A 24,799-nucleotide genomic window follows, 5' to 3' on the forward strand; every position below is an offset into this window, starting at 1 on the left:
AGTTTCATCTTCAAAGGTGTAAATATTCAGAGGGCACTCTGAATGATTAACAGGGCGGACAACGGTTTTTTTTTGTTTGTTTGTTTCTTTTTTTTTTTTAAAGCAATCAAAGCTTAGTGACAGGCGTGTTTATTGTCGTCTCTCAAGACTGTATTGCTGCATCAAAAAACAAAAAACAAAAACAAAAAAAAAACATGATATGCGAGCAGAGGCTGCAATATAACAGTAAATTACATAAAAGAACCAAACAAATGATGCTTTTGCAAAATGAAAAGGGGCCCGGAAAGGGAAATAAATGAAGTGGCTCCAGTGTTGCCTTGTTTTACTCTGAGAAAGTACTTTTTGAGGGAAAGGGAGCTGTGATGAGCACCTACTGAGGAACATGTCAGTTCTGCCTTTAAAGCCATCTGTATTTAATTAGTGCTCTTTGAGCTTTTAATTAAATTGCACATTTAAAAACAAATATACCGTTCTTGATAACAAAGCCTTTAAAAAAAAAAAGACTGCGGACCTGTTTGAAATGATGGATTTGAATTATGAAGTTTATTTAAAGTAGGCAATCCACAAAACCGAGTGGCGTGCTCAAAGAAGAATTTATCTTCAAGTTCTCTGATCATATAGAGCAGAGTATTGATTTTTTTGCCCCCCCCTCACACACACACACAAACTATTTACCAGAGCCAAAGACCAACTGTCAGGTCCCTGAAGAGCACACAATGGATTTCCCCTTTTCCCCCCTCATGCTTTTTGCCCTTCAGACGATTTGACCCCACGCTGGTAAATTTGCTGAATCTACCAGGAACGCTTTTGTCCTTTCCCACCTGGGCTCAGATAAATAAATAAAAGCGATCTCTCGGAAAACAAAAGACAGGGTGGTGGGAGTGGTAAACCAAGCTGGCTGCGAACAGACAGAAACTCCCAGGCCGCTGGGAGCGTCGCCACTTTGTCACGTCAGTGCTCCTCGAGATAAACTCGGAAAAGTCCACTTCAAATCTTCTTCCACTTACTTTTCGCAGGTTCGCTCCATGCAGTGGCCCGGCGGAGTCCGGCAGATCCCCTCCTCCATCTGCAGTCAGCCCTGCCAGCCGGGGGAGCGCAAGAAGATCGTGAAGGGCATCCCCTGCTGCTGGCACTGCGAGCGCTGCGACGGCTACCAGTACCAGGCCGACACCTACACGTGCAAGATGTGCCGCTTCGACCTGCGGCCCAACATGAACCACACGGGCTGCGTCTCCATACCCATCGTGCAGCTGGAGTGGAGCTCCCCGTGGGCTGTCGTGCCCGTGCTGGTCGCCGTCGCCGGCATCGTGGCCACCGTCTTCGCCGTGGCCACCTTCATCCGCTACAACGACACGCCCATCGTCAAGGCTTCCGGCCGCGAGCTGAGCTACGTGTTGCTCACCGGCATCTTCCTCTGCTACGCCACCACCTTCCTGATGATCTCCACGCCCAGCGCGGGTATCTGCTCGCTCAGACGCATCTTCCTGGGCCTGGGCATGAGCATCAGCTACGCCGCCCTGCTGACCAAGACCAATCGCATCTACCGCATCTTCGAGCAGGGCACCATGTCAGTGAGCGCGCCCAGGCTCATATCGCCGGCCTCGCAGCTGGTCATCACCTTCACCTTGGCCTCGGTGCAGCTGCTGGGCGTGTGCGTCTGGTTTGTGGCAGATCCCTCCAAAGCCATTATCGACTACGAGGATCAGAGGACGTCCAACCCGACGATGGCCCGCGGCGTGCTCAAGTGCGACATTTCTGACCTGTCTCTCATCTGCCTGCTGGGCTACAGCATGCTGCTCATGGTCACCTGCACGGTCTACGCTATTAAGACCAGAGGGGTTCCAGAGACCTTCAATGAAGCCAAGCCCATTGGCTTCACCATGTACACCACCTGCATCATATGGCTGGCGTTCATCCCCATCTTCTTCGGCACCTCGCAGTCGACGGAGAAGGTAAGCTTTTAAAAATCTCACGGGATTCTGTTTGTCTCCTGCCAGCTGTTGGCGATGTTTGCCTCCACCATTTGCCACATGCAATGTAGGCTTTAATACCTCCTGCGAGAGCCAATCGGCAAGAAATTGAAACGATGTTGAAAGAAAAACAACGTTTTTTAAATTTGATCTATTCGATCTAATTTGCAGGCGCTGTGAGCCGCTGGATTAAAGCCACTGATTCTATTAAACCAGCTTTCTAGCTTTGTTTACATTTGCTGCAAATCCTGTAGACAAGATTTGGGAGGAGCTTCAGTCGGTTTCAACTGATATTGGACAATGTCAAAATATGCAGCTTTGCCAGGAAGTCTTTGTTTTAGAACTATTGATGATAGTAAAATTCATTTGATTATTTACGTTTCACTTCATCCCATATTAAAAAGAAAAATAGGAAAAACATTTACCAGGCTCCAAATTGGATTACGTATTGAGTTATTAAGGTTTTAAGAGCTGTTTATTGAATTTATTTCACAACAAGGGCAATTTCAGAGAGGAAAATGAATAGATCCCAGCAGTTAAAATATCACAGATCCACTAACAAGCTACTAAGTGTGGACACGGCTTTATGAGTTAATTCTCCAATAGGTCTGCAGGCAGCTTGCCTGCCTCTGACTCACACACATGACGACCGTGTGTGTGCGTGTGTGTGTGTGTGTGTGTGCACTGCAGTTCTTTAGAGACCCATGAGCTGTTTACCCAAACACAAGCTCGCGCTCGCATCCCCGTGTCAAATCGATGTGCTCGACCTCGTGAACCGTGGTCCTGGATCGCGTCCAGTGGGAGCACAGGGGGCGGGGACGGCAGGTCGAGAGGGACATGGACGGGACATGAGGAGGGAGACCAGGGGTTGAGATGCACGTTCAGCTGAGACGGTCCGGGTACAAAGCCAAAGGGCGACAACAACGGCACAGTAACAAATGTGTAAATCCAGTTGAAAGAGGTCTTTTGGCAGCGTAACAAAAGCTCGCAGGCTACAAGAGAGGACAGTGGCGAGGGGAAAGCTTCTTTCTGGCATGGACACTATCAGCGGTGCCAGCATGGGTCTGACAGATGTAACAAATTAATCCTTACCTCCTCTCCTGTGGGATTAAACAAAACAATGCATCAAAAATGCTGGCCTGGAAAACTGGCTGTAATAGTTGCCTTTGCAGAAAACCGTTTTTGAGAGAGTCTGCGTGCGCATATGTGTGCATGCGTGCACGTTTCTATGTATAGGTGTTTGTCTCTGTGTGTATTCTGCTATGTTTTGCAACCTCAGAATATATCTGTACTACTGCAGATAATCGGCATTCCATTCAACTTGCATTAACAGTGTGACCAGGAGCACAGTCGTTTGTATTTGTACCATATTCATTTGATGCTGTGGTGCAGCAGCACAAAATAACCATCTTGGCTTCTTTTCACCTGCAAATCCACTGGCAATTCCGGTTAAACCAAGCGTTCCCGTAGCTTTGCCGAGAAAACAACTTGCTGAACAAATAGATAAATGTTTGTTTATGTTACATTCACAAAATGCGCTGCAGTAGTGGCCGCACTCAGCGCGCATGCTTGAGAATCAAATGCAGAGCACCGCAGAGGGAGGGGAAAAATATATATGGAAAAAAAACAGCCCAACCCAGCCCACATTATATTTTAATGTGAATGTTGCACATCTTAAGTCTCATGTCAACAGCAGCCACGGATATCTGCGAGGTCTTTGTTTAATCATTCCATCTCCTCTCCTCTGAAGATGAAAGGGAATAATACAATCACAGAGAGATTGAGGCAGAGCTCCCTAACCAGGATGAGGTAATCCATTAGCTAGTGTGGCTATGAATAGTAAAATGAGAGTAATCCAAAAAAAATAAAAACCCTGAAGTGAAAGCGAAATCCTACTCCCTATCGTTTTTGGACAATTTGATGCATAGACTTTCTATCTCATTCCCAGCACATCGAAAATATATATTGTAGCATGTCTCACATTATTTTTTTTTAGCTCCCTGTAGAAAATAAAATGCAAAGATGTTCTTTTTTTTTAACATTAAAAAAAAAAACTTCAATAGCCCCTGGTGTTGTTCAGGTAAGTCATGAAATAGGGCACATAATAGAAAAGTTGCTTGAGGCAAATGTCCCACATTCTTATCTTCCCTTATTTTAGAAATAATATTTTTTAATGTATAACCAAAGTGTCATTTTGGAGTGTCGACTCACAGGAAAATGTAATTTTGCCTGCGCCCTAATAAATGTATAATCTAGTCAGTGCATGAAGCACTAAATAGCCCGATTTGTCTAGACATCCTCCAGGGGACTGTCCTCGAAGAACATTAGCAAGGGAGGTAGGATGTACTTTCTTTGTCAGTAGCGAACAATTGAATGTGCAGTCGTAAAGTAAAATAAAATGAAATAAAAAGATAAATAAATAACATTTACTTAAAAGTTAAAAAAAAGAAGTCATCGGAAAAGTGAAACCAAAACATTTAACTTCAGTCGTTGGATACAAGAAAAAGAAAGGGATCAATGGCATGAAGGAGAGACTCAAACAATGCTGCAGTAAACTGGTGGGCTTGTCAAGCAAGAGCTGAATCCAAGCCCACAGGAAGAGAGCTGGCTTTGACGGCAAATTAACAAAGTGGCCCCAAAGGCGTGTTGCACCCTGGATCTGGCAGCTTTATCGAAAAAAAAAAATATATATATATATACAAAAACAAAAAAGTGGCCATACCTTCTTCTGCAACCTGAAGGGAAACTGGCAGGAATCGTCCAGGTCTTTGGTGTTGCTGAGTACGAGCGGTGCATCTTTGCCAAAAATTGAGCTTCAGTCAGACACTGCAACCATGTGATCATGGCTGAGAAACATGGCTCTGTCAATTTAGCAGAGTATATAGCTATTTTGTGCTAATCACGTGGGCACCAGCTGACAAAAGTATGAAAACCCCATCAACACCTGTTTAGTCTCTTAGCATCCACATCACTGTGACAAAAAGTAAAGCCTGGACTATGTTTGAGAAGGTTTTACTCATTTAAATAAAATACAATTGTTTTTTTTAGATGATTTTTTTGTTTTTGTTTTTTATTTTTTTTAAACCTGTATTTATGACCCACAAAAGAAAACCTGCAAATGTATCTTTGTTTTTCGTTGGAACATGTGGATTTCAGGGGTTTGATAATTGGCGTCTTTATAGAAAAAATTATATATTTTCACAATGAACTCCAAATTTGTCTTGAACTGTATCGAGCCAAAGACTGAACAACAATTTTCAGTGTTCAAAACATGAGTCATGAGTGAGCAGGTTTCCGAAGGAGTTATGTCGTGAAACCTCACAATCATCCGAGCCGTTGCATAAACAATGCTCCTTCATAAGGGATTAACATGTCAAAATACACACACACACATACCTCGTAATCATCCCACCACAAATGACAGCCCCCCCCTACAAAGCTGAGCAGCCCACGTTGACGCGTGTCTTGCAGCAATTAAAAGGTTCTCCGCCTCCTCCTCCTCCTCCTCCTCCTCCTCCCCCTCCGTGTCTTGATTCACCTTATCTCACCGAACTGTGTGTTCCTTGCCAGTTTGCGGCAGGGCCTCAACGTTGCGTGCAAAGTCAATTATTTGTCATCTGGTGCCGGAGTAAATGTAGCGAACACCGCGGGACGCCCCCCTCTATCATTCAGACGGGGACATCTGCTCCGTCTGTGGAGCGCGATCATCCGACTTTGTGCCAGCTTCAGGGACGGAAAGTGGCACCTGCTCACCTGGACTAATGCTGCAAATCAGCGGCTGCCGGAAAGACAGGGAGGAGGAGGAGGAGAAGGAGGAAGAGGAGGAGGAAGAGATTGGAGAGGACAAAGAGGAGGAGATGGTGGAGGTGGAGGAGGAGGAGGAGGAAGAGGAGGAGGTAGAGATTGGAGAGGACGAAGAGGAGGTGAAGGTGGAGGTAGAGGAGGAGGAGGAGGAGGAAGAAGAGGAGGAGGTAGAGATTGGAGAGGACGAAGAGGAGGAGATGGTGGAGGTAGAGGAGGAGGCTCGGACGGCAGCGCGCGCCGGCACGAGGCTGGGGCACAATAGGCTCAGTTCACATTCAATCATCGCGAACAAAGGGTATCCCGCTTTCTCCGCGCATGAATGGGCTGATTAATCGAGCGGTGCTGTTTATTCCTCCGTCTCATCGAGCCGCTGGCACTGCCAGGTCGGGCCACGAAAGGCGTCCGCTGGTGCAACCTGTCATACAAAGAGTGGGAGTAGCGGCGAGATCGACGAGCCCAGATGCCACACTGAAGGGTTCTGGCACACGTTCAGTTCGGTTCAGTTTATTTCCCCCCTCCCTGATTGCTACCTGTTACCAACCCAGCCTCCAGGCCTCCCGGCCCGTTCAGTTTAAGTATTTAAGTCTACATTATCAGTCATTTCCCTTGGGTGGTCACAGGGTGAGATCATAACTCACATAGAGTGGCAATAAATGAATACCTGAAACAACTGCTTGACTGATTTTAATATTATTATTCTAATTGTTACTGTAGTTTTTGCATTCATTAATTGTTTTATAATGGCCAGTCATCATTCCTATGGAGTAGAGAACAGGAAATCTTTAAACATCAAATTTCTTGTTTTCTCAAAAGCAGAATCCAGGCCAATCAGCAAGTCAGGAAAAAAAAGATCCTGTACATCAGAAAAAATGAAGATATGACTTGAGATTCTGTCGTGCAGAAGTGTGAGGCCTTTAGTCAAGGTAACCCCTGACCCGCAGTGGGGTGGTCACGGCCACCTCTGACCACCACGCAACTCCGCCCCTGCGCGTTATTCACGACAATGTCCCGCAAACCCCCTGAGATAAGTAATGAAGATTGATGCTGCAGAGCGGGAAGAGCAGAGAGTCTTCTTGGACTTAATAGAAAAGTCGTTGCGCTCATTACGTCTTGGCCTTTGACCTCTGGGTGTCAAAACCCCGTCTTGGCTGTTGACCTCTGAGTGCTCCAGTAATGGCTTTTCAAGCCAAATAATTGTGATCGTTATTATTATGATGATTTTTATTTTATTTTTTTTTAATAAACTGACTTAACTCCTTTATCGTGCCCCCTGGGGGGGCTCGATTTGTTTATTAGTTTAATTAGAGTGCAGTTACAGCGAGCGCTGAGGCAGCGGGGCCCTCTGCCGAACAATTCCGCATAGAAATCAGGCATTGTCTCATTGCTGGGATGGGAATCGTTGCGGTTTAAATGAATGTGATGTTTTGCCTCTCGACGTTGAAGCACTCCCGAGTCCCCGCTTAGAGACGAATCCTGTTTACATTTATTACATCGCAAAGCCACCTTATCAGTTATCGCAAGCAGGTTATCTCACTCAGCGGTCGCTCCCCTCCCGAGGCAGCGGCGTCGGATTTATTTCGACTCATCCTCACCCGTGCGCTGATGGTTTTTCCCTTGCAGCAGCTCGCTCCGTCATTATTACTGCCTCCAGCGCGATCTGCTAATGGCAGCGCGTGATGATAGGTGTGCGAGATACGCGGCCGCCGACATTTACGAGCGCCAGTGCGCGCCTGCTAAAGTGCACTGCAATCAGGGGAAGACAAATCAATAGACGGAGCGCCAAGAGTCGCTGGCGCACTAAAACATGACTCCGTGACCGTGTATGTACTGTGTATATTAGTGCAACTCACTGGGGTGGGTGAGACGGAGATCCTTTTAGCCAATTACTGATAGTGGTGGACGGATCAATACAGATAATTGTAAAATCAACCCCAAAGTTGGTATTGGTGTCAATATTTGTAGGATGGGATTTACACTCATCGTAGAGTAGCCACGTCCAAGCAACGAAAAAAATGCTCCTTTCACATCAATATGATTTCAAGAAACCAATCTGGTGTCATTTTACATATCAAATATATCAAATGAAAATGAAATTGGGATTAATCGTATTCATAATCACAATAACATTCTAATGTTACCAATATGTTTTTGTTATCTCAGCTGATTTGAAATTCATAAAAGTCATAATTTAGACAATAATGGCTGCCAGTGTCATTTGTTTATTTATTGAATTTTGTTTGGGTGCAGAATAGAGTGTTTTTAGTGGAATACTCTGTTCCTGAGGCTCCAGATAGAAGGTTAACACTCCTTCTAGCTGAGAGGAGGCCGAGAAGCTGTCCCAGTCTCCTTCCAGCCCTTATTCCTCCACAGTGCTCTGCAGCCACCCGCCCTCCCCACAGCAGTAGATGAGAGGCAGGGAGTCTTGGAAGTGAAGCACTGTGGAGACGCACGCAAAAAAAAAAAAAAAAAAAAAAAAAAAAGCGTACTGGATATTCATGCAGGGGTCACATCTGGGGAGTTAAATGTTACACTGCTTTGATGAAATACCAGCAGTGATCTACTGAGGGTCAGAGGCAGATGAAAACTCACTCAGATAGCACCGCGAGGGTGGAATTATATCAAATATTTATAGTTTAATGCACAAAGCAAACACATAAAGCATGTTTATGATCCAGAAGATAGTGGATTGTTACTCGCAACTGCATGGTGAGATAGATATTTAAAAAGTCATTGGGAAAGAGTGATTACTTTAGAGTTTGTCTATAGGATCCCTTTGTGACCTAAAACCATCAACAGTTTTTATTTTGCTCTTAGCCAGTCTGTTTGAAATTCCGCCATGCCTTTTCCCCATCGTTTACAACAGTGTTTGCCACTCATACATGCTCCTTTCATCCCACTTATGTGGCCTGTGTGATTTATTGATTTATTTGAGTATGCATTTCTGTTACTCCGCTGCCGTTGACTGACTGATGGTATGCGGCGGATGTGACAGCAGCAGATGCTAGAATGAGAAGCTTCAGACAGGGTTTGAATTAGTCATTGCTGACTGATCGTGTTGAGATAAGGGCTGGAAGTCGTGTTTGACATATGAGGAGGTTGCCACAGAGGGGGGACACAGACAAACCCTGAGAACCAATTTGTTTTTACCAAGTGTCTGAACTGTTTATGGTAGCAAATATATGATTAAATAATCAAAAATAAATTCCATTGTGGGCACAGGTTTGTAGACACTCCCTCTCAAGTGATATATATGTTATTTATGTGCACCATAAAGAAGAAAGAATATAAAAAAAATGCCTATATGCCTCTACATTTTGGCAATACATTCAGGTCATATTCTTCTTTTTCATTAGTGCAGCTTTTCAAGTGATGTATCAAAAGGAGGAGGTGTCCAGGGGCTAGATGTAGCAGCACCACATCTCCATTGTGATGGTACTTTGAGGGGTAAACAAATTGCCCTTAGTGAATACTTCCTGCCACAAAAACACATCATAATAGAACTTGTGAGTGTCTTCCTCTCAGCCAGCGTTTGCAACAGCAGTGAAACACACCGAAATTAAGCAGACTCTCAAACTCAAGTGCTACCTTAAAAAGAGCTCTTCAATTCCCCTAAAACATGCGCACATGTGTGTGTGTGTGTGTGTGTGTGTGACATCAGGGGTAAAAGCATCACCACAACCTCTGCATATTATGTATTTTCAGTGAGTAACGTCATCTTTTTTTACTGACGCACTTTTTTTGGGCTCTCTCACAAAAGAGAAACAGGTTTTTGAGTCGCTTGGGTCCGTCACCTGGAGTGTGCGGAAATCCATACGGTCACACAAGCTCCGCCCACTGCGGCACTGAATCATGTTGTCTGTGTTTGTCGAAGGGAAGGAAAGTTGAGTAGAGAGCAGAAACCAGCGCTGTTGCTTTTCCAACTGGACTAATGAAATGATTAGATTCCTATATTCATTCAAATGCCGTTAAAATAGCAGTCACTCCACTTGCCTTGTCTTAGCTCTGTAGTTAGCTCGGCACCAGGGACGAGTCAGTGAAAAAAGAGAGGAGGAATTATGACTCACGAGTCTGTCAAATGGCCCCGGGGTTTTGAACAGCTTGTTCTAAACGTGCAAATCGCTGCTCTGCAGCGTATAGCTTTGTATGATAAACTGAATCCATGCTTTGTTGCCATACATGCTTTCGGTCATGTTAGGTATGTTTTTGAGGATTGAGGCCTTCAGAGCAAAAGCACCGCCGAGCTCTTTGTCCACGCGCGCCTCCTCTCCGCAGCTCCAGGGTGAAATAACTTGTGACACAACGTGCTCTCTTTGAATAGCACCGAGGTGCAACCGCTGACATCCCTGTGTTTGTCCTTGACCTGCTATTTGAGCTTACACAAAGGCGGCCATCACTTGCAAGCTTGTTGAGTTTTTTTTTTTTTTCACAAGGCTTTCTGAAGCACAGTTTAACCAATTCATCAACATGAGGCGCCAGAGAAAGACAGCCGTGTCTTTTATTGACTTTCAAAAACTAATGTATCCTACATAACCTCCCAGAGTGCATTGGAAAATAAAAATGTTTTTGAATTCTGCCTTATTTTCACAAATTTGGAAATTACTCCTATCTATGTTTTCCCCTACGTGAGACTAATTATCTTCCTCTCTTCTCTAGCTGTGTTTTCATTAAAGTTTTTCACAAAATAAAAGCATTATTCCTAAAATTTCAACAAAATACAACTGCGATTTGCAGGTGTTTCCACTGAATGGTGTGAAGCACATGAGCCGTAGTTCTCATAAAATCTTGTCCCACAAGAAATACCAGAATTTTCGCAGGGACGTAATTCTCGTGAAATCTCGCCATGCGAAATTTACGAGAATTATGTCTGCTTTGGTTTGTTTACGTTTGTTGGCTGTCAAGAACGGTTGTTATAGTTTTCTAAAATAATTCATAAAATATTCAGTTTTCTCCTTCGTCCAAACATCCCGCGCCATTTTCACTTGAAGTGAACTGGTCTGGTGACGCTTAAATGCGGGGGAAAAAAGGTGTTTCCATTACACATTTGTGATACACCTCTATATCGCTAGGTCTGAAAAACCACCTCATGAGAGCGTAAAAACCTTTTAGTGATAGTTTCGAATTTTAGGTGTGCTCCCAACCAACCCGCCCTCCCAAAAAAAAGAAGAAAAAAGAAAAAAAAGAAATGGCTTTGTCTGGACTGGAAGACATGCTGCAAAACCCAAAGTAGATGCAAATTTAAAGCGGCTTTTATAACATAGCCGCTTTGAACAGTTCCAAAGTCTCTATTGGACACAGTAGGAGCGACGCAACAACAGCTTGGCCATCAAACGGGTCATTGGACGCTCTAATTAGAATGATACACGGCAGATGCCACTCGCACTGTACAGGCCACTACCCACATAGAGGAACCTTCTCAACTCAATGCCAAGTGGAGAACTTAACCGCCATTGTTATGCATGCTCTGCTGTTTGCCCTGCAGATGTACATCCAGACGACCACGCTGACCATCTCCGTGAGCCTGAGCGCCTCCGTGTCCCTCGGGTTGCTCTACATGCCGAAGGTGTACGTGGTTCTGTTCCACCCCGAGCAAAATGTGCCCAAGCGCACGCGCAGCCTGAAGGCCGTGGTTACGGCCGCCACCATGTCCAACAAGTTCAACCCCAAGGCCGGACTCAGACCCAACGGAGAGGCCAAGACCGAGCTGTGCGAAAGCCTGGAGACACAATGTGAGTACATCAACGTTAATGAGTTGAGAAAACAAAAAATACAAAAAAAAAAAAAAGAAAGAAAGAAATTTGGAAAAAAAACGCACTGCTGTTCCTTGCCGGGCATTTTTTTTCCAACTGACTGTAAATTAAACACATTGGAGCAGCGAGAGGAAATGAAAAAGTAATAAGTCATTACTAGATATGTAGCATGTTATTTAACACTTCATTGACTCCAGTAAATGATGCCCTATTTCCCTGTTTGGGTGGGTGGGGTGGGGGCAAGGAATAACTTTTTTTTTAATAGATTCTCTGCTGTGTGCTTGTGTGCGTGCGTGTGTGTGTGTGTGTGTGTGTGTGTGTGTGTTTGTGTAATGAGAGTAAATGAATAAAGCAACAATACAACAATTCAAATTCCGTCAACCTTATGTGAGGAAAGTCATGATTTATGACACTGGCATTTCTTGGCTTCTGCATTGAAATTAGGAGGTAGACGAGAAGTTAGAAGGTAAGTTACAATCAATCAAACCGAACGACTCGCGCAGTCTCTAGTATAATGTGTAAATATAAAAGGGGCAACTAAACACGAAAAAAAAAAAACGTAAGAAAAAAGAAAAAGAAGAAACCTGAGGGTGAACTGCGAAGGAGGGGTCCTTCTCTCTCGGACCGGCGGACATGCATCAAAAAACAACAGATCCTACAAACAACTAACAAACAAATGGATGATTAATGTTGTGCAAATTAAAAATGGATATATGCACTGTGCATCCCTCGTCTTGGGCACATCTGTGTAATTTAGGTTATTTTTATATGCTCTGTTCACTTTATTCTTGTTTGCCCTATCTTATGGCTGTTGTAACACCTAAATTTCCCCGTCGTGGGACGATTAAAGGTTTATCTTATCTTATCTTATCTTATCTTAATTTCTTCAGTATTTCCTTGATATGATCATGACATGAACAAATGTTTTTGGGTTTTTTTGGGGTTTTTTCCAAATCATCGTGAAGTTATCCACAGACCTCTTTTACCTTAAAATCCTCATTATTTTCCATCCTGCTCATCTCCTGCCTTTTGTCAGTCACATTGGATGGATGAAAGTCTCCACTGTCTCAGTCCGGAGAAGGTCTTAATCGGCAGCAGTCTGTCATCAGAGAGCCCTTCCCTGCACTGAGCCCGCGCTAAGCGGGAATCATATCTGGTGTCACACTCCTTCGAAGCGGTGTTCATGCCTCACCCTCATGCCGACTGCGATGAGAAATGAGGCAATAAAAGAGCTGCGGCCGTCGGTCGCTCCTATACCTCAGCGAGCCGGAATCGATGGTGAAGTGTGTGACGATGCACCGGGGCAACAGTGGCCTGTTGGGATTGGAGCAACGCCCGGTTCCAAACTTCCAGTGTGTGTGTGTGTGTGTGTGTGTGTGTGTGTGGGAGGGTAGGGGGATGAAGGGGGGTGAGGGGGTGTAACCCGGGCCTTTTGTTACACAGAGTGGCGGGGGGCAGGGGAACGACGAACAATTGATAGCTGGCAGCACTTCATCCGGTTGGCGTTTTACCATTTGCAGTGGCTGCGCAGCGAGCGGCTATTTGAATAAGCGCCATTTGTCACTGTCGCCGCCGCCGTGGATGTACGGCTTGATGAAATTGAAAAATTTGTGTCCGGGCGAGTTCCCATAACTGCCCGAGATGTGCCGCTGATATGTCAGGATTTATCTGCTCCGCCCCAGCGAATCAGCTTACGGTGCCGTCTGGGGGTGATGACTGAAACACAGAGGACTGATAGCTTGGGGGGGTGGGGGGGGGGTGATGGTGGTGGTAGAATGGCCGGCGAAGCCCATCCCCCTCTTCCACCCATGTGTTACAGGTATGTATTGAGGGCAGTAATCTGGATCTACACACACTGGGTTGAGGTGTTTCGGGGACTTTATGGCGTTTGTGACAAATGGATTTGCTTTTATACACAGAGCCCCAAGTCCGCAGACAGTTCAGACACATCCATCCGTTAGCACACATACAAACATATGCACTTTAGCATTGGTGGCGCGTTGCCATTCTTTTTATTTGCATTTCATATCTCAAAGGGGCAATAAGAGGTTTTCATCATGGTCAGATATAAGACAATAAAAAAATTGCCATGCAAGGCTGTAGTGGTGTTATTTCACCCGGGGGTGGAGCATCACATTGCGCACCCGCTCTGTTTTGTTGATTGTGAGCCCTTTTTTATTTACTTGTTTACAAAGTTGGGCTGGCTGCATGTGCATTTGAGTGCATGTGAATCTCCGCCTCCTCTTGCTCAGCACAACAGTTGCCCTTCCGTCATTCTGAATAGTGAAGTGAACGTTAAAGTAGAGTTGCATTGGTTGGTAAAAGTCAACATTTTTCTCGTCGGTACAATGATTTGTGTGCCAGACCAAGGAGGGGCCACAGCCATGGAGATCAGAGCAGCCCGAGCAGCTGAATCCCCGAAGCCTCTTTTTTTTGGGGTGACAGGCTGTGCTCAGGCGCGCCCTCTAGTGGTGAAAAATCACTTATAGCCCCTTCAGTGTTGATTTGCTAAAGGACAGATTTTTGAATTTTGAATGAAATTTCCGGCTCGGTGGCACTTTGGTGTTGGTGTTGCGAGGTATCATAGATCACAGTGTTTGACCAGAATGTTGTGCTTTTCAGCTGGGCTTTGAAGTGAGGTGGAACACACACCCGCCGGCTCTCCACTTTTAACCTTAACCGACCATTTCCTTGTTTCTAAACCTCTCCCCTATTCGTCTCTTTCAGCTTTCTCGACCAAACAAACCTACATCAGCTACAGCAACCACGCAATCTAACTGAAGGCAGTTGTTGCAAGTCAGGATTCCCACCAAACAACCTGCAGTGAAATTTTCCACAGCTGGAATGAAAAACAAAAAGGACTGCTTTGGTCATTGTATAGCGGTGGAGATCACTGAAGCATTGCCCAAAGACAGGACCTAAAGAGGGAAGGAGCGCAGGGGCCGAATAAACTTGAGGGGCTGGAGCGACAAAAGTACTATTGTAAGGTTTTTTCTTTTTTTTCTCTTTTTTTTTTGCCTCACGAGAACACAGGAAAAAAAAAAGACTACAGCTCAGAGGGGACCACTACTTGCATGGCAGAGGCCCAGAAGTGGATGCGTGGAGTCTACTTTCTGAGTGTTTACATTTTCAGCTATGAGCTCCTCATCATCTTGAGGGTTACAGAGTTTAAAAATCCACAATATGTTCAGGTGTTTACAACATTGTCTGCTCGTTTTTCAAGCGGTGTCCACGCCTTCAAGTTGATTACCATGGACGATTAAGGACCAGGAAAATAAACAAAAACAAGAACACGGTGGTTGGATTTTCAAGAGGAGAGCGGTGGGCGATCCATCATCTCAGCAATGCAACAAGCCAGTACCGGGCTCCAAGTGGTTTTAGGGTGTGTTTTGTTTCTTTTCTTCATCCGTTTTCCTCATTTATTTTCTAAGAATGACTTTGCGTACAAGATGGTCTCTGCCAATTTCGCAGCATGCCAGTTTCAACATCATGTGTTGTGTTAAAGAGAAAAATAACCCCCAAAAAAAGTGGTGAAAAAAAATCTTTGGAATGCGTTGTTACAAAATTTGTTTGGGCCTGAGTCTGTTGTGCGTTCGAAACTGTTCTCCAATGGTGAAGGTCTTAGTGAGTGATTATCTTATCTGTGCTAAAAGTGAGGCCATGATTTTTTTATGACCAGCTAGCCTAAAGGCTGCCACTGCCCCCCCGCCCCCAACCCTTCGCATACCTAAATGTGCTTTAAAAACAAGCAGGCTGCCTGGTTCGGACCGCCGCAGTCGTTTCAGCCGGAGACCTTTTTACTGTAAGTCGTCATCCGGTCTGACTCTCCCCTCACCACTGCCACCAGCTCCTGGTCACGCGGCGTCAGAGTAAATCTTAGCTATTCCGATCCATTAGGAGGGGAATTAAGTTGAAGCATGCCCTTGAGAGGATTGTGCAATATTCACTGAAGGTGATACCCATAACGGAGCGACCACTGAGAAAATTCATTACTTATGCGTTCCTCCCGGAGCACCCTCATGGGCGAGGAGGAAGAGGCATCCAGGAAGTTGTAAGGCTTTTCAGCAGATGAAAATGTAATTGCAAAGAGTGAGCGAAATGTCTCAATGAATCACCCGGAAAGCTGCCCGACCGACAGGCAGGCGGCTGTGTGCAGTTAGAAAAAGAAAAAAAAAGCTCGACTAATGGGGGGGAGAGGGGGAGGAGAAGAGAGTTACAAAAAAAAAAAGTTAACATTGTGTGGTCATTTGTGTTGTGAATCCAATGCCGCTGTTTATGCCTCCCTCTGTATTATTTTCAACACCATTTGTGTTGCAGAATAAAAAACGTGAGTGCTGACCAAAATTAAATGGCAAGTTAATGTATGTTATTAAATAGATCGATGATGTCTGCTTTCTGTCCTGACATATCCTAAAACTTGGGAAACTTCAAAAAAAAAAAAAAAAAGATTCAGTGCCTGGCTATCTGACTATGTATTTGTAAAAAAAAAATAACAAAAAAAGAAAGGAAAAAAAACAACAACAAAAAAACCCTTCATGAGAGCTTACGAAGTGTGTGACGCATGTTAAGTTATTTTTTTTATAAACAAAATTTTATTTCTATTAAAAATGTTTTCAACATTGAATATCCATTTTGCGGTTTGTGTGGCTAAGACGTCATATCTACCCCCCCCTCTCTCCCCCTCTCTCTCTACAAGGGTTGTTTGCTTCGCGAGTGGGACGTACTGTAGAAGGAAGAAGGGACAAAAAAAGAAAATCAATGCGTACTTACTAGGTGCATTAGCAGACGTACTCTATCCTGAGCATCCGCGATTGGCAGCACTTCTACCCCCCCCCCCTCAACACACACACACACACACACACACACACACACACACACACACACACACACTGTTGTTGACTAATAACACAGTTTAAAAATCCAGTTTGAGGGCTGTGGAGAAGGAGAAGACAATGGCTGCCATCCTCTGAATAGTGTGCTGCCAAAATTGCGCTGATAATGGCGGTAGAGAGGCAGAAAATTGGTGGAGGGAAACATACAATTATTTTAAATCTACTTGAATACACAGCCGCGGCGTGACGCGGGCTCTCGGGATCTATCATCTTCTTCACAGCTTCCTGATACGGCAGCATGGAAAAATAATATCTGCTCGACGACGGCTGCTTTAGAGCGAGCGTGCTGAGATTGCTGCGATATATATGGAGCACCGCATTCACCTTGTGCCCTCGCACGGCAGCGACGACGGCGTGAAGCGGTGACAGTGTTTGGTCTCAGGAGATTCAGGGGCGGGTTTCGCATTGGAGGCTCATCTGAAGCCTTTATCTTTACTTTCATCTCGACAAATGAACAAATATAAAATGTCACTTTGGCAGCAAAACATACTATTGAACCTTTCCAGGTACATCTTAACATACAAATATATGTGTGTATAGATGGTTTTCCAGGTGAAACTCAATGGGAGGACAATAAAAAGTGGAGAAGTGACTGGAAGTGACGCTCCACCAGTGGGAAGATTGTCAAGCAAAGTGGATTCAACTATGTGGAGAAATTTCAGAAGAGGTGGACTGAGGCTTAAGTCAGCGCCTGTCTGCTGACAGATGCTGATTGACGTTTCAGCTGCCAACAGTGCCAACCACTATCGTAAATGACTGTGCTGGTTGGCTGGCCAACTCGCATGATCTGAGCCCCATTGACAATCTGCAGAGTCCTCTCAAAAAGAAGTATACGAAGAAGAAGAAACCTGGCCTTATATAGCACCTCACCAACGCTCTGTAATACAGTGTTTCTCAAAGTGGCTGGCGCGGATGGTGGATGTTACAAAAGTGGTTTGCCAAAAAAAGTTATTTGCACAGCAGAAAAGTGAAAGGAGGATTCTGATTTAAAAAGTAATGTTCAGGATTTGATGTCAAAATGAGTGACATTTTTTCTTCCTCCAAGGTGGGACGTGACAGAGAAAGTTTGAGAACCACTGCCCTAATGCCATCCAAGTCTATGGGGTCAAAAGTCAACTTTGTCCTAGAGACACGGGACCACTAGCAGGTTCATCGGTATTCCTCAAGACACAGCCACGTCGAAGTTGGGGCTTCTAAGCCCATGAGGAACCCCGAAAAATGTTCTTCCTCCAAGGTGGGGCATGACAGAGAAAGTTTGAGAACCACTGCTGTAATATGACAAAGGGTCGAGGATCAACAGGATGACCTTGTGTAAGGTTGCAACAAAATAAATAATAATCCTAAATAATAATGTTATCACTACATTGTTAATAAATAACACTTTGCTTTACCATCAAGGCAAGCTCCAAATCTCATGAGAGACCTTCAAACTGCAATTACTGTGGGTCTATAAAGAAAAGATAAAATGTCTTTGCTTTTCTACTCTGGGGGAAAAATCCACTTAAAACAACAGTGCGTGCTGAGAATTCAGAATGACATCAACTCAAACATTATAAAATTCCACTTAAGGCAACATTAGAATATTGTTTTTTTTTTGAGTGTGTGTGTGAAAATTCCTCTCAAACTGCAATATTCCATTGGCACACAGTCTTTTTGTTTTGTAGAGTCTCACATAAGTAAATTGTTTCTGCAAGTTGAACTCTCCTTCATTACCACAATGCAAAGCCTCCTCCTGTACTTTTCACATTTTTTTATTTTTTTTGGCATTTCAACCACTCTAGAAAGAAGTCGTTTCCATATAACAACACAAAAAAACAGTTTGTAACGGTGGCACGATTAAAACATCAATCAATTTTTTGCAGAATTACAACAGGTACACAATCACAACACACGTCTTCAGCACTAACTTAAATGACTGGTCTTTACTTTAAAGCGGTATATCATTAACTGTAATTTCCTGCCAAGTTTTCTAAAAAAAAAAAATTCAAAAAAATATTGTGTGTGCATTAAACGTGCATGCCACATCGAATTATTCTGAATCCTGCAGCGGGAATGCTGACTTTGAAGAAACTAGTTGGTGCTGGCTGGCCTTTCGCACACTCTGCTCTCCAAATTCCGCCTCATTTCACTCACAGTTGAATTCATTTTCCCATAAGATAGTCATTTGTGATAAAGTAGTACTAGTAATAATAATGACAGTCAGACTGTTCCAAATGATTTTCTCACAGCTGTGAAGAAGTACTGCGTACTCACAACCGTGGTTGGTGACTGTGTCTTCATTTTGACTTGGCCGGCCACCAGACGGAAACTTTAGCACAAAAAGCCTGTGACTGTGCGGAGGCTCCCGCATACTCTGGCTGTCTGACAGCAGCTGGTCATGGCGGCTGACAGACGGGTCTGTGGTCAGTCCGTCACTGTCAAAGTGTCTATTCCACTCCCGTGTCACACGGCATGCGATAGTGTGCCCGAGTCTGCTATGCAGTTTGCCGCGGAGACACGATCTCCAGGCCACATGCGTTTAACAATTCGAGGCACAGACCGACTTCAAATGTTTTAACATGTGCATGCAATTTTGCGCAAAAAAAAAAAACACACATGTCAACAAATAATTTATTGGGGGGAGATAATGTATGGATACGTGTGGTGATGGATGGGTGAGGGGCAGCTATCAGCTTTTCCTGGAATGACTTCCTGAAATTGCAGCTCCCCACAGTTCTCCCAGTGCGCGTCACCTCCAGTCAGCGACAGAGATTTCATTTCCCACAGCTGAGGACCTGCTGACATTGAAGGCGACGGCAGGTGAGGGAGCATTTTTTTTCCCCCCTCATCTGTCAGGCCACTGCTGTACGTCACTGGCGAGGAGGACGGAATTTTTTGAATATTTGCCACGTTTTTAATTAAAAATAAATAAATAAATAAAATACATACTGCAAACCCAAGAGGTGGTTGTAATGCAATAGGTATCCCAGTGGATTTCCCTGCAGTTTGTGAAATACTCGGACCAGCTGCCCATCTGACACCAACAACCACGTTCACCACAACTTCAGTCCTCTTTCCCCCCATTCTGATTCTCGCGTTGAGCTTCAGCAAGTTGTCTTCACATCTACATGGCTCGATGCATTGAGTGGCGGCCGTGTAATTGGCTGATTAGCGATTTGTTGTGGTGAAGAACTCAAGATCATGGACTAACTACTTTCATGTGGTTCAGATTGTTGCAGCCCTTGGCACTCTTTGGTCTATGGTGTTTTTGTGACCTCGATACCCTGGGTCTTGGTAGTGTCTAGGTCTTGGTTAAGGCAGTCTTGATTATGTCACTAGCTATTTGTGTTAACAAGCAATTGACTATTTTACCTAATAACACACACAGAAGATAAAGTAATGATTAAGACAGGTGTGACTAGTCATGACGAGTCCCAATTTCGATAATAATCACAATAACGTTCACCTGATGGAAGAATAATATTTTACAATCACAGCCAAGGCACAGTGGGCAGCAGAGTTACTTGGCAGCCACAGTGGTGTGTGTTTGATTGTGACCCAGGCTATTGTTTGCATGTTTTCCTGCTGCTTGTTTGGGCTACAAAACTGCCCAAACAAGCAGATTTAGCTTCCAAGTGACGCAGGTTAGTTGAACTTGACACGCTTGTTGTCCATGTCGTGTTTACCGAGCCATAAACCCGCCCAGGGTTTAACTGGCTGGGGACTTCCCGAGGGACAGCTGGGAAGTGGTTCAAGCAGACTCTGGAGTAGGATGGATTATGGATGGATGGACAGGTGGACGGATGGATGGACAGACGGACAGTGACATATTCCATGAAAAAAGGTCAGACACCATTTAAGGGTTTAGAGTTTTGGGGCATTTGTTTTTTGTGTAAAAACCACCGACAGCGGGATATATAGTGCAGTGAGCCTCAGCAGCCGACTGCGTTGCGAGGTGTGTGTGAGACAGGCCTGTTTGTAACGCCGCGGCGTGCGGGGGCATTGGGCCTGACCTAGTCATCCGCGTGATTGCAGACTGGGAGAAAGCGCGGAGCCGCTCTGACGGAGGTGGAGGTGTCATCCAACTAATCTGAGATCTCCGAAGAACTGACGATCCTGTAAATGTTGCGACGGCGCCGCAGCGTTGATGAGCTGGGTCACGTGACGTGGCAGCACAAAAGGAGGGAGGGGAAGGGGGCGGTGGGACTGCCTCCCACTCGTCGCTTCGTGATCACGGCAACAATGACGGCTCCTTCAGATTAGCGGGGGGGAATTAATTCTGGCGGCGCTTGCGCAGCGGCGAGGAGAAACGTGTGCCGAGAAAACCCATCACGCGCCTCGAGTGGATCACACGGCAATTACTAATCCTTTCACATGTTCTTGAAATGGTCCTGGCACGAGTTCCGAAGAAAATTGGACCATGTCAGAGCGTGCGTGCGTGCGCGTGCGTGCGTGCGCGTGCGTGCGTGTGCGGGCCGCCCGCATTTCCCCCCCATTTTGCGGGAACGTAATTGAATTCAGTTTTAGTCATTTAATTACAGTTTCAATCCATTAACCGTATAAACTGCTGGAAGAAGACTGGAGTGGATGAATCGAGCAGGCAGGGATACAGCCCAGGCCCCAGAAGATTAAACATGTTTGCCGGAATTCAATCTTTTATTTCGAAGCCCGGATTGGCGAAACACAGCAGCCGTCAGACGCAGTCGTGCAGATTTGAGCAACCAAGAAAAACAAAATACTGCAGGATGGAGCGAAGCCACGCTGCCTTGTTCTTCCCAAGGGTCCCTTCCACTGAGCTCTCTCAGTTGGGTAGCGTTGGCAAACACACTCGATACAGGATTTGCTGTGCGATTTGACCGGACGGGTGTCCCTGCAACAGTTCCACTCCAGATGACGCAAAAAATAACAAAACTAACAACTTTTCAGGAAGGTCGAGGATCTATGGCGTTTTCTCACATCAAAGCCCCAAAGATCCCACAAATATTTAATTCACCCTCTTTGTGTGGCAGAGACGCGCTACAGTAGCCTATACACGGCACTTACATCATACGTTGCTAGGAAACAGCGCCTCGTGACTGTCCTGCGGTTACTGCACAATAGAAAGTGTGCAGCCTTCAGACTGCTCAGCGACGGAGAAACGAGCAAAACATCAGAGAGAAAAAGCAAACACAGAAATAGTAGGAAAATTCAAAAATTATATATATTAGTATTATTTATCTAAAAAAATAAAAGAAATCCTGACTAAACCTGTGGTTCTAAAACTCATTTTTTCTGTCCAGTCCATTTCACACAGGATTTGCGAAGTCGGTACAATGCCGAAAGATTTTTCTTGCAGATAGAAACTAATTTATCATCATCGTCATTTTAGCAAGCCAGTGGTAGAGCTATTTACCACTCACAACACGTCACACAACCTTTTCACGGCAAGGTTTTTCGCAGGACAAAAAAATGAAAAAAAACAAAAAACTAGAACCTGTCTGTTAAGGATCCATGTGCAACACAAGGCGGTTAGGAAAAGAGAGTTTATTTGCAACAGCAGGCTAACAGCAGTTGTTCCGGAAGCAGACCACAAACGGCGAAGGCAGGCCGCCGGGTGGCGACCTGGATCTGGAACTGGTGTCGGAACCTCGCGCCGTGGATCAGACCTGGACAGACAAATAATCAGGAGTCGCGCTGGCGACTAGAGCCGGAGAGTGGCAGCCAAGCAGCCGGGTGGCTTGCTGCAGGACCTCTGCGCCTGTAGCTCAGGAGACGTTGGCAAAAGCTTGTGGTCAGGGACGGAAGGCAGGTCAGTTCTCCGGGACGGCGGCAGAGCAGGCTGGTCGGGGACGAAAGGCGGGTCGGATGTCCGGGGCGGAGATCGAGGGTTCGTGTCCAAGGCTTTCCAGGTCGGCAGTAACAGGGCATGAGAAGCAGGCTCGTGGTCGGACACAGAAGCGAGGTCGGGTTACCAGGACAGGGACGCAGGGCAAAGGTCAGGGGCAGGGTCAGGGGCGGGCAGGCAGACCAGGACCCGCTGGAAGGTCATAACAAAGTTAGCGGACAGTCTGGCAACGAGTGAGTGTGGGGACCAGGGTTTATATGCCACAGTAATGGTAGAGAGAATGCAGGTGTGTCTAATCAGGTGGAGACGTGCCTCAGCTGCGTGCCAGCCGAGGGCACACTGAAACCAGCAGGCATGACTGACAGGCGTGTGTGACACAAAACTGTCCTTTAAGCAATTATGTATGATTTTCTATCTCTAAAATTGTGTTCTTAGTCCTTGAGATGTTATTTTATTAAGATGTGAACATGTCAGACTTATACATTATTAATTTAAAGAGAACCATGTATTATTATTAATATATTTTTACTAAAGTTAAAGAGTTCATCTTTTTACACATATTACAGATGTAGCCCCACAGTAAAAAGTCCATATTTTCCCCATTCACTTTTTTTTCTTCCTTTGCGTGGCTCAGTTGAAATCTATTTTTCATCAGGAAAGTTACAGAAAGTGCCAAGTGTCCTTTGTTTTATTACTTGGTTGAAGATGAAGGTGTTTAATATTCACGAAAAGTTCTGAATGATGTGTTTAACATATTGGTTTAACTTTTAACATGGTTTATTTTTTTGGGCCAGATTACAAAAAGTAGTCATTTCCAGCAGCAAAACTAATACACATTTACAATCAGTCTTCATGGGGTTGAGTCACATTTATAGATTAACAAGGTCTGGATTATTCATGTCACTTTCATGGTCGTTGGATAATAGCAGCTGCAATAAAAACGGACAAAAAAAAAAAAAAGTCCTTGAGATGAATCGTCAGGAAAATGTGAAAATAAATATCCTGAGATATTCTCAGTAGCAATCTCAACAAATATCTTTTTTTTTTTTTTTTAATTTAAAGTAATATCTACAATTAAGTTAAACTTAATTAAGTTTAATAGATGTAGCATGGCGGTGCTGTGTGGTGGTAGAGGGTTGTGTGTCATATAATGTAGCAAAGCAGGAACCTCATGTTAGCTTTATGTTTGTGCCTGCTTTGCTAAAATTGCCAATCACAGCTAGACGTTGGCTGCAGCGATGTGGAAACACATGGACAAGCCTGCTTTCCATTACATTTATAAACTAAAGTTGTTAAAAGTTTAATGAGTTTTGTTGGCATATGCATCCACTGTCGGGTCACTTTAGACGCAATTGCAATGAATTAAGTAGATGTGGTGAAGATGACCTATCAGGTCAGATATCTAGTTCTAATACTGTTTCTGATGAAGGTACCGATGACTCTGACTGTATGTAAAGATGGATGCGGCATCTGATTTCAAAACAGGGGCCAAAATTGCTCGTGAAAAAAAAATCATAACGTTGGTTCTCGTGTCCACTTTTTCGATTTCGAAAAAACTGCACTCGCACTCCGACCGGTGCCACCCATGCATCCAAATATGGAGTCATCCCGTTTCAAAACTGAAACCAATGATGACCAGTGTGAAACCAATCGTTCGGCTTCAGAACGGGTGTTCACAAACCAATGGATGACATCACGATGACTCCGTACATCTTTATATACAGTTAGTGGTCTAACTGCAATGAAACGTAGAGGAAGTTGAGACAACAAACTACGACTCTGCAAGTTGATATTCAGCCTTGGCGAGTTTTTCACAAGTCTTGATATATTTCATGGATGAGACCAAGGAATATTTTGGTTTCGTGGCTCCACATGTATCAGTCTTTGTTGCCACCAGCCGTGTGGAGCTTTTCTGATGTCATTATTTAAAATGTGCATAAAAACAGGGAAGGAGAATTCCAGGCGGCTGCCAGTACTGCACTGGTCTGAACAGGAAACGCAGCACTTTCACAATTAACCTTCTTATTTTTTGTGTATTCTTCTTATTATTATTACTAACAGTTAGTGCAGTCCAATGGTGGGCTAATTTCGTAATGATTAAATAAACAAATTGTCACAGTCGTCGTGCGCCATATGGCTAAATTCTTTTTGAACGATTCGTTCTGAAACCGGAGCCGTCTCTCTGTCATCGTGAGGTGTAGGAGCCGTCGCCCATGCACGGCAAACACACATCACAAGTCCCTTGTTTTTCCTTTTCTTTCCCCCGTCTTTAAAGTTGTTGTTTCTTTCAGAGGGACCACACTTGCCTGTTTGCACCACGCAGCCGGCGATCATCTCGGCAGTGAAGTCTATTCAGCGACGATTCTAATTGAGCCCGAGGGAAGGAAGGGGACACCAGACGAGTGCTGCGCGTCCAGATACCCAGGTTAGAGAGGCGTCTGGGCAACTTGTCTCCCTCGGGGGGGAAGGGAAGAGAAAGGGAAGGAGGGAAAAATGTGAGGAGGTGGGCACAGCCTTTACAATAAAAAAAAAAAGTAGGCCACCCTAACAAGGACTGGGGGAGCACTGTAACAGTGCAGTCGC

General features: G+C 44.8%; 2 protein-coding genes across 2 annotated transcripts in view; both read left to right on the forward strand.

The window, feature by feature from the left end:
* LOC142887339 (metabotropic glutamate receptor 4-like) overlaps positions 1 to 16,145 on the forward strand; it is a 147,523-nt gene extending 131,378 nt beyond the window's left edge. Inside the window, exons 9-11 of the mRNA XM_076024908.1 lie at positions 1,017 to 1,952; positions 11,254 to 11,500; positions 14,249 to 16,145. Coding sequence (XP_075881023.1) covers positions 1,017 to 1,952; positions 11,254 to 11,500; positions 14,249 to 14,298 — 1,233 coding nt within the window. The 3' untranslated portion in view covers positions 14,299 to 16,145. The remainder of the gene's footprint in view (positions 1 to 1,016; positions 1,953 to 11,253; positions 11,501 to 14,248) is intronic.
* Positions 1 to 24,799, forward strand: part of phc2b (polyhomeotic homolog 2b (Drosophila)) — a 335,956-nt gene that overhangs the window by 295,285 nt on the left and 15,872 nt on the right. The gene's annotated exons all lie outside the window — the stretch shown is intronic.

Source organism: Nelusetta ayraudi, unplaced genomic scaffold, assembly GCF_046127955.1.
Source record: "Nelusetta ayraudi isolate G7.1 ecotype Tasmania unplaced genomic scaffold, CSIRO-AGI_Nayr_v1 ptg000017l, whole genome shotgun sequence".
Classification (NCBI taxonomy): Eukaryota; Metazoa; Chordata; class Actinopteri; order Tetraodontiformes; family Monacanthidae; genus Nelusetta; species Nelusetta ayraudi.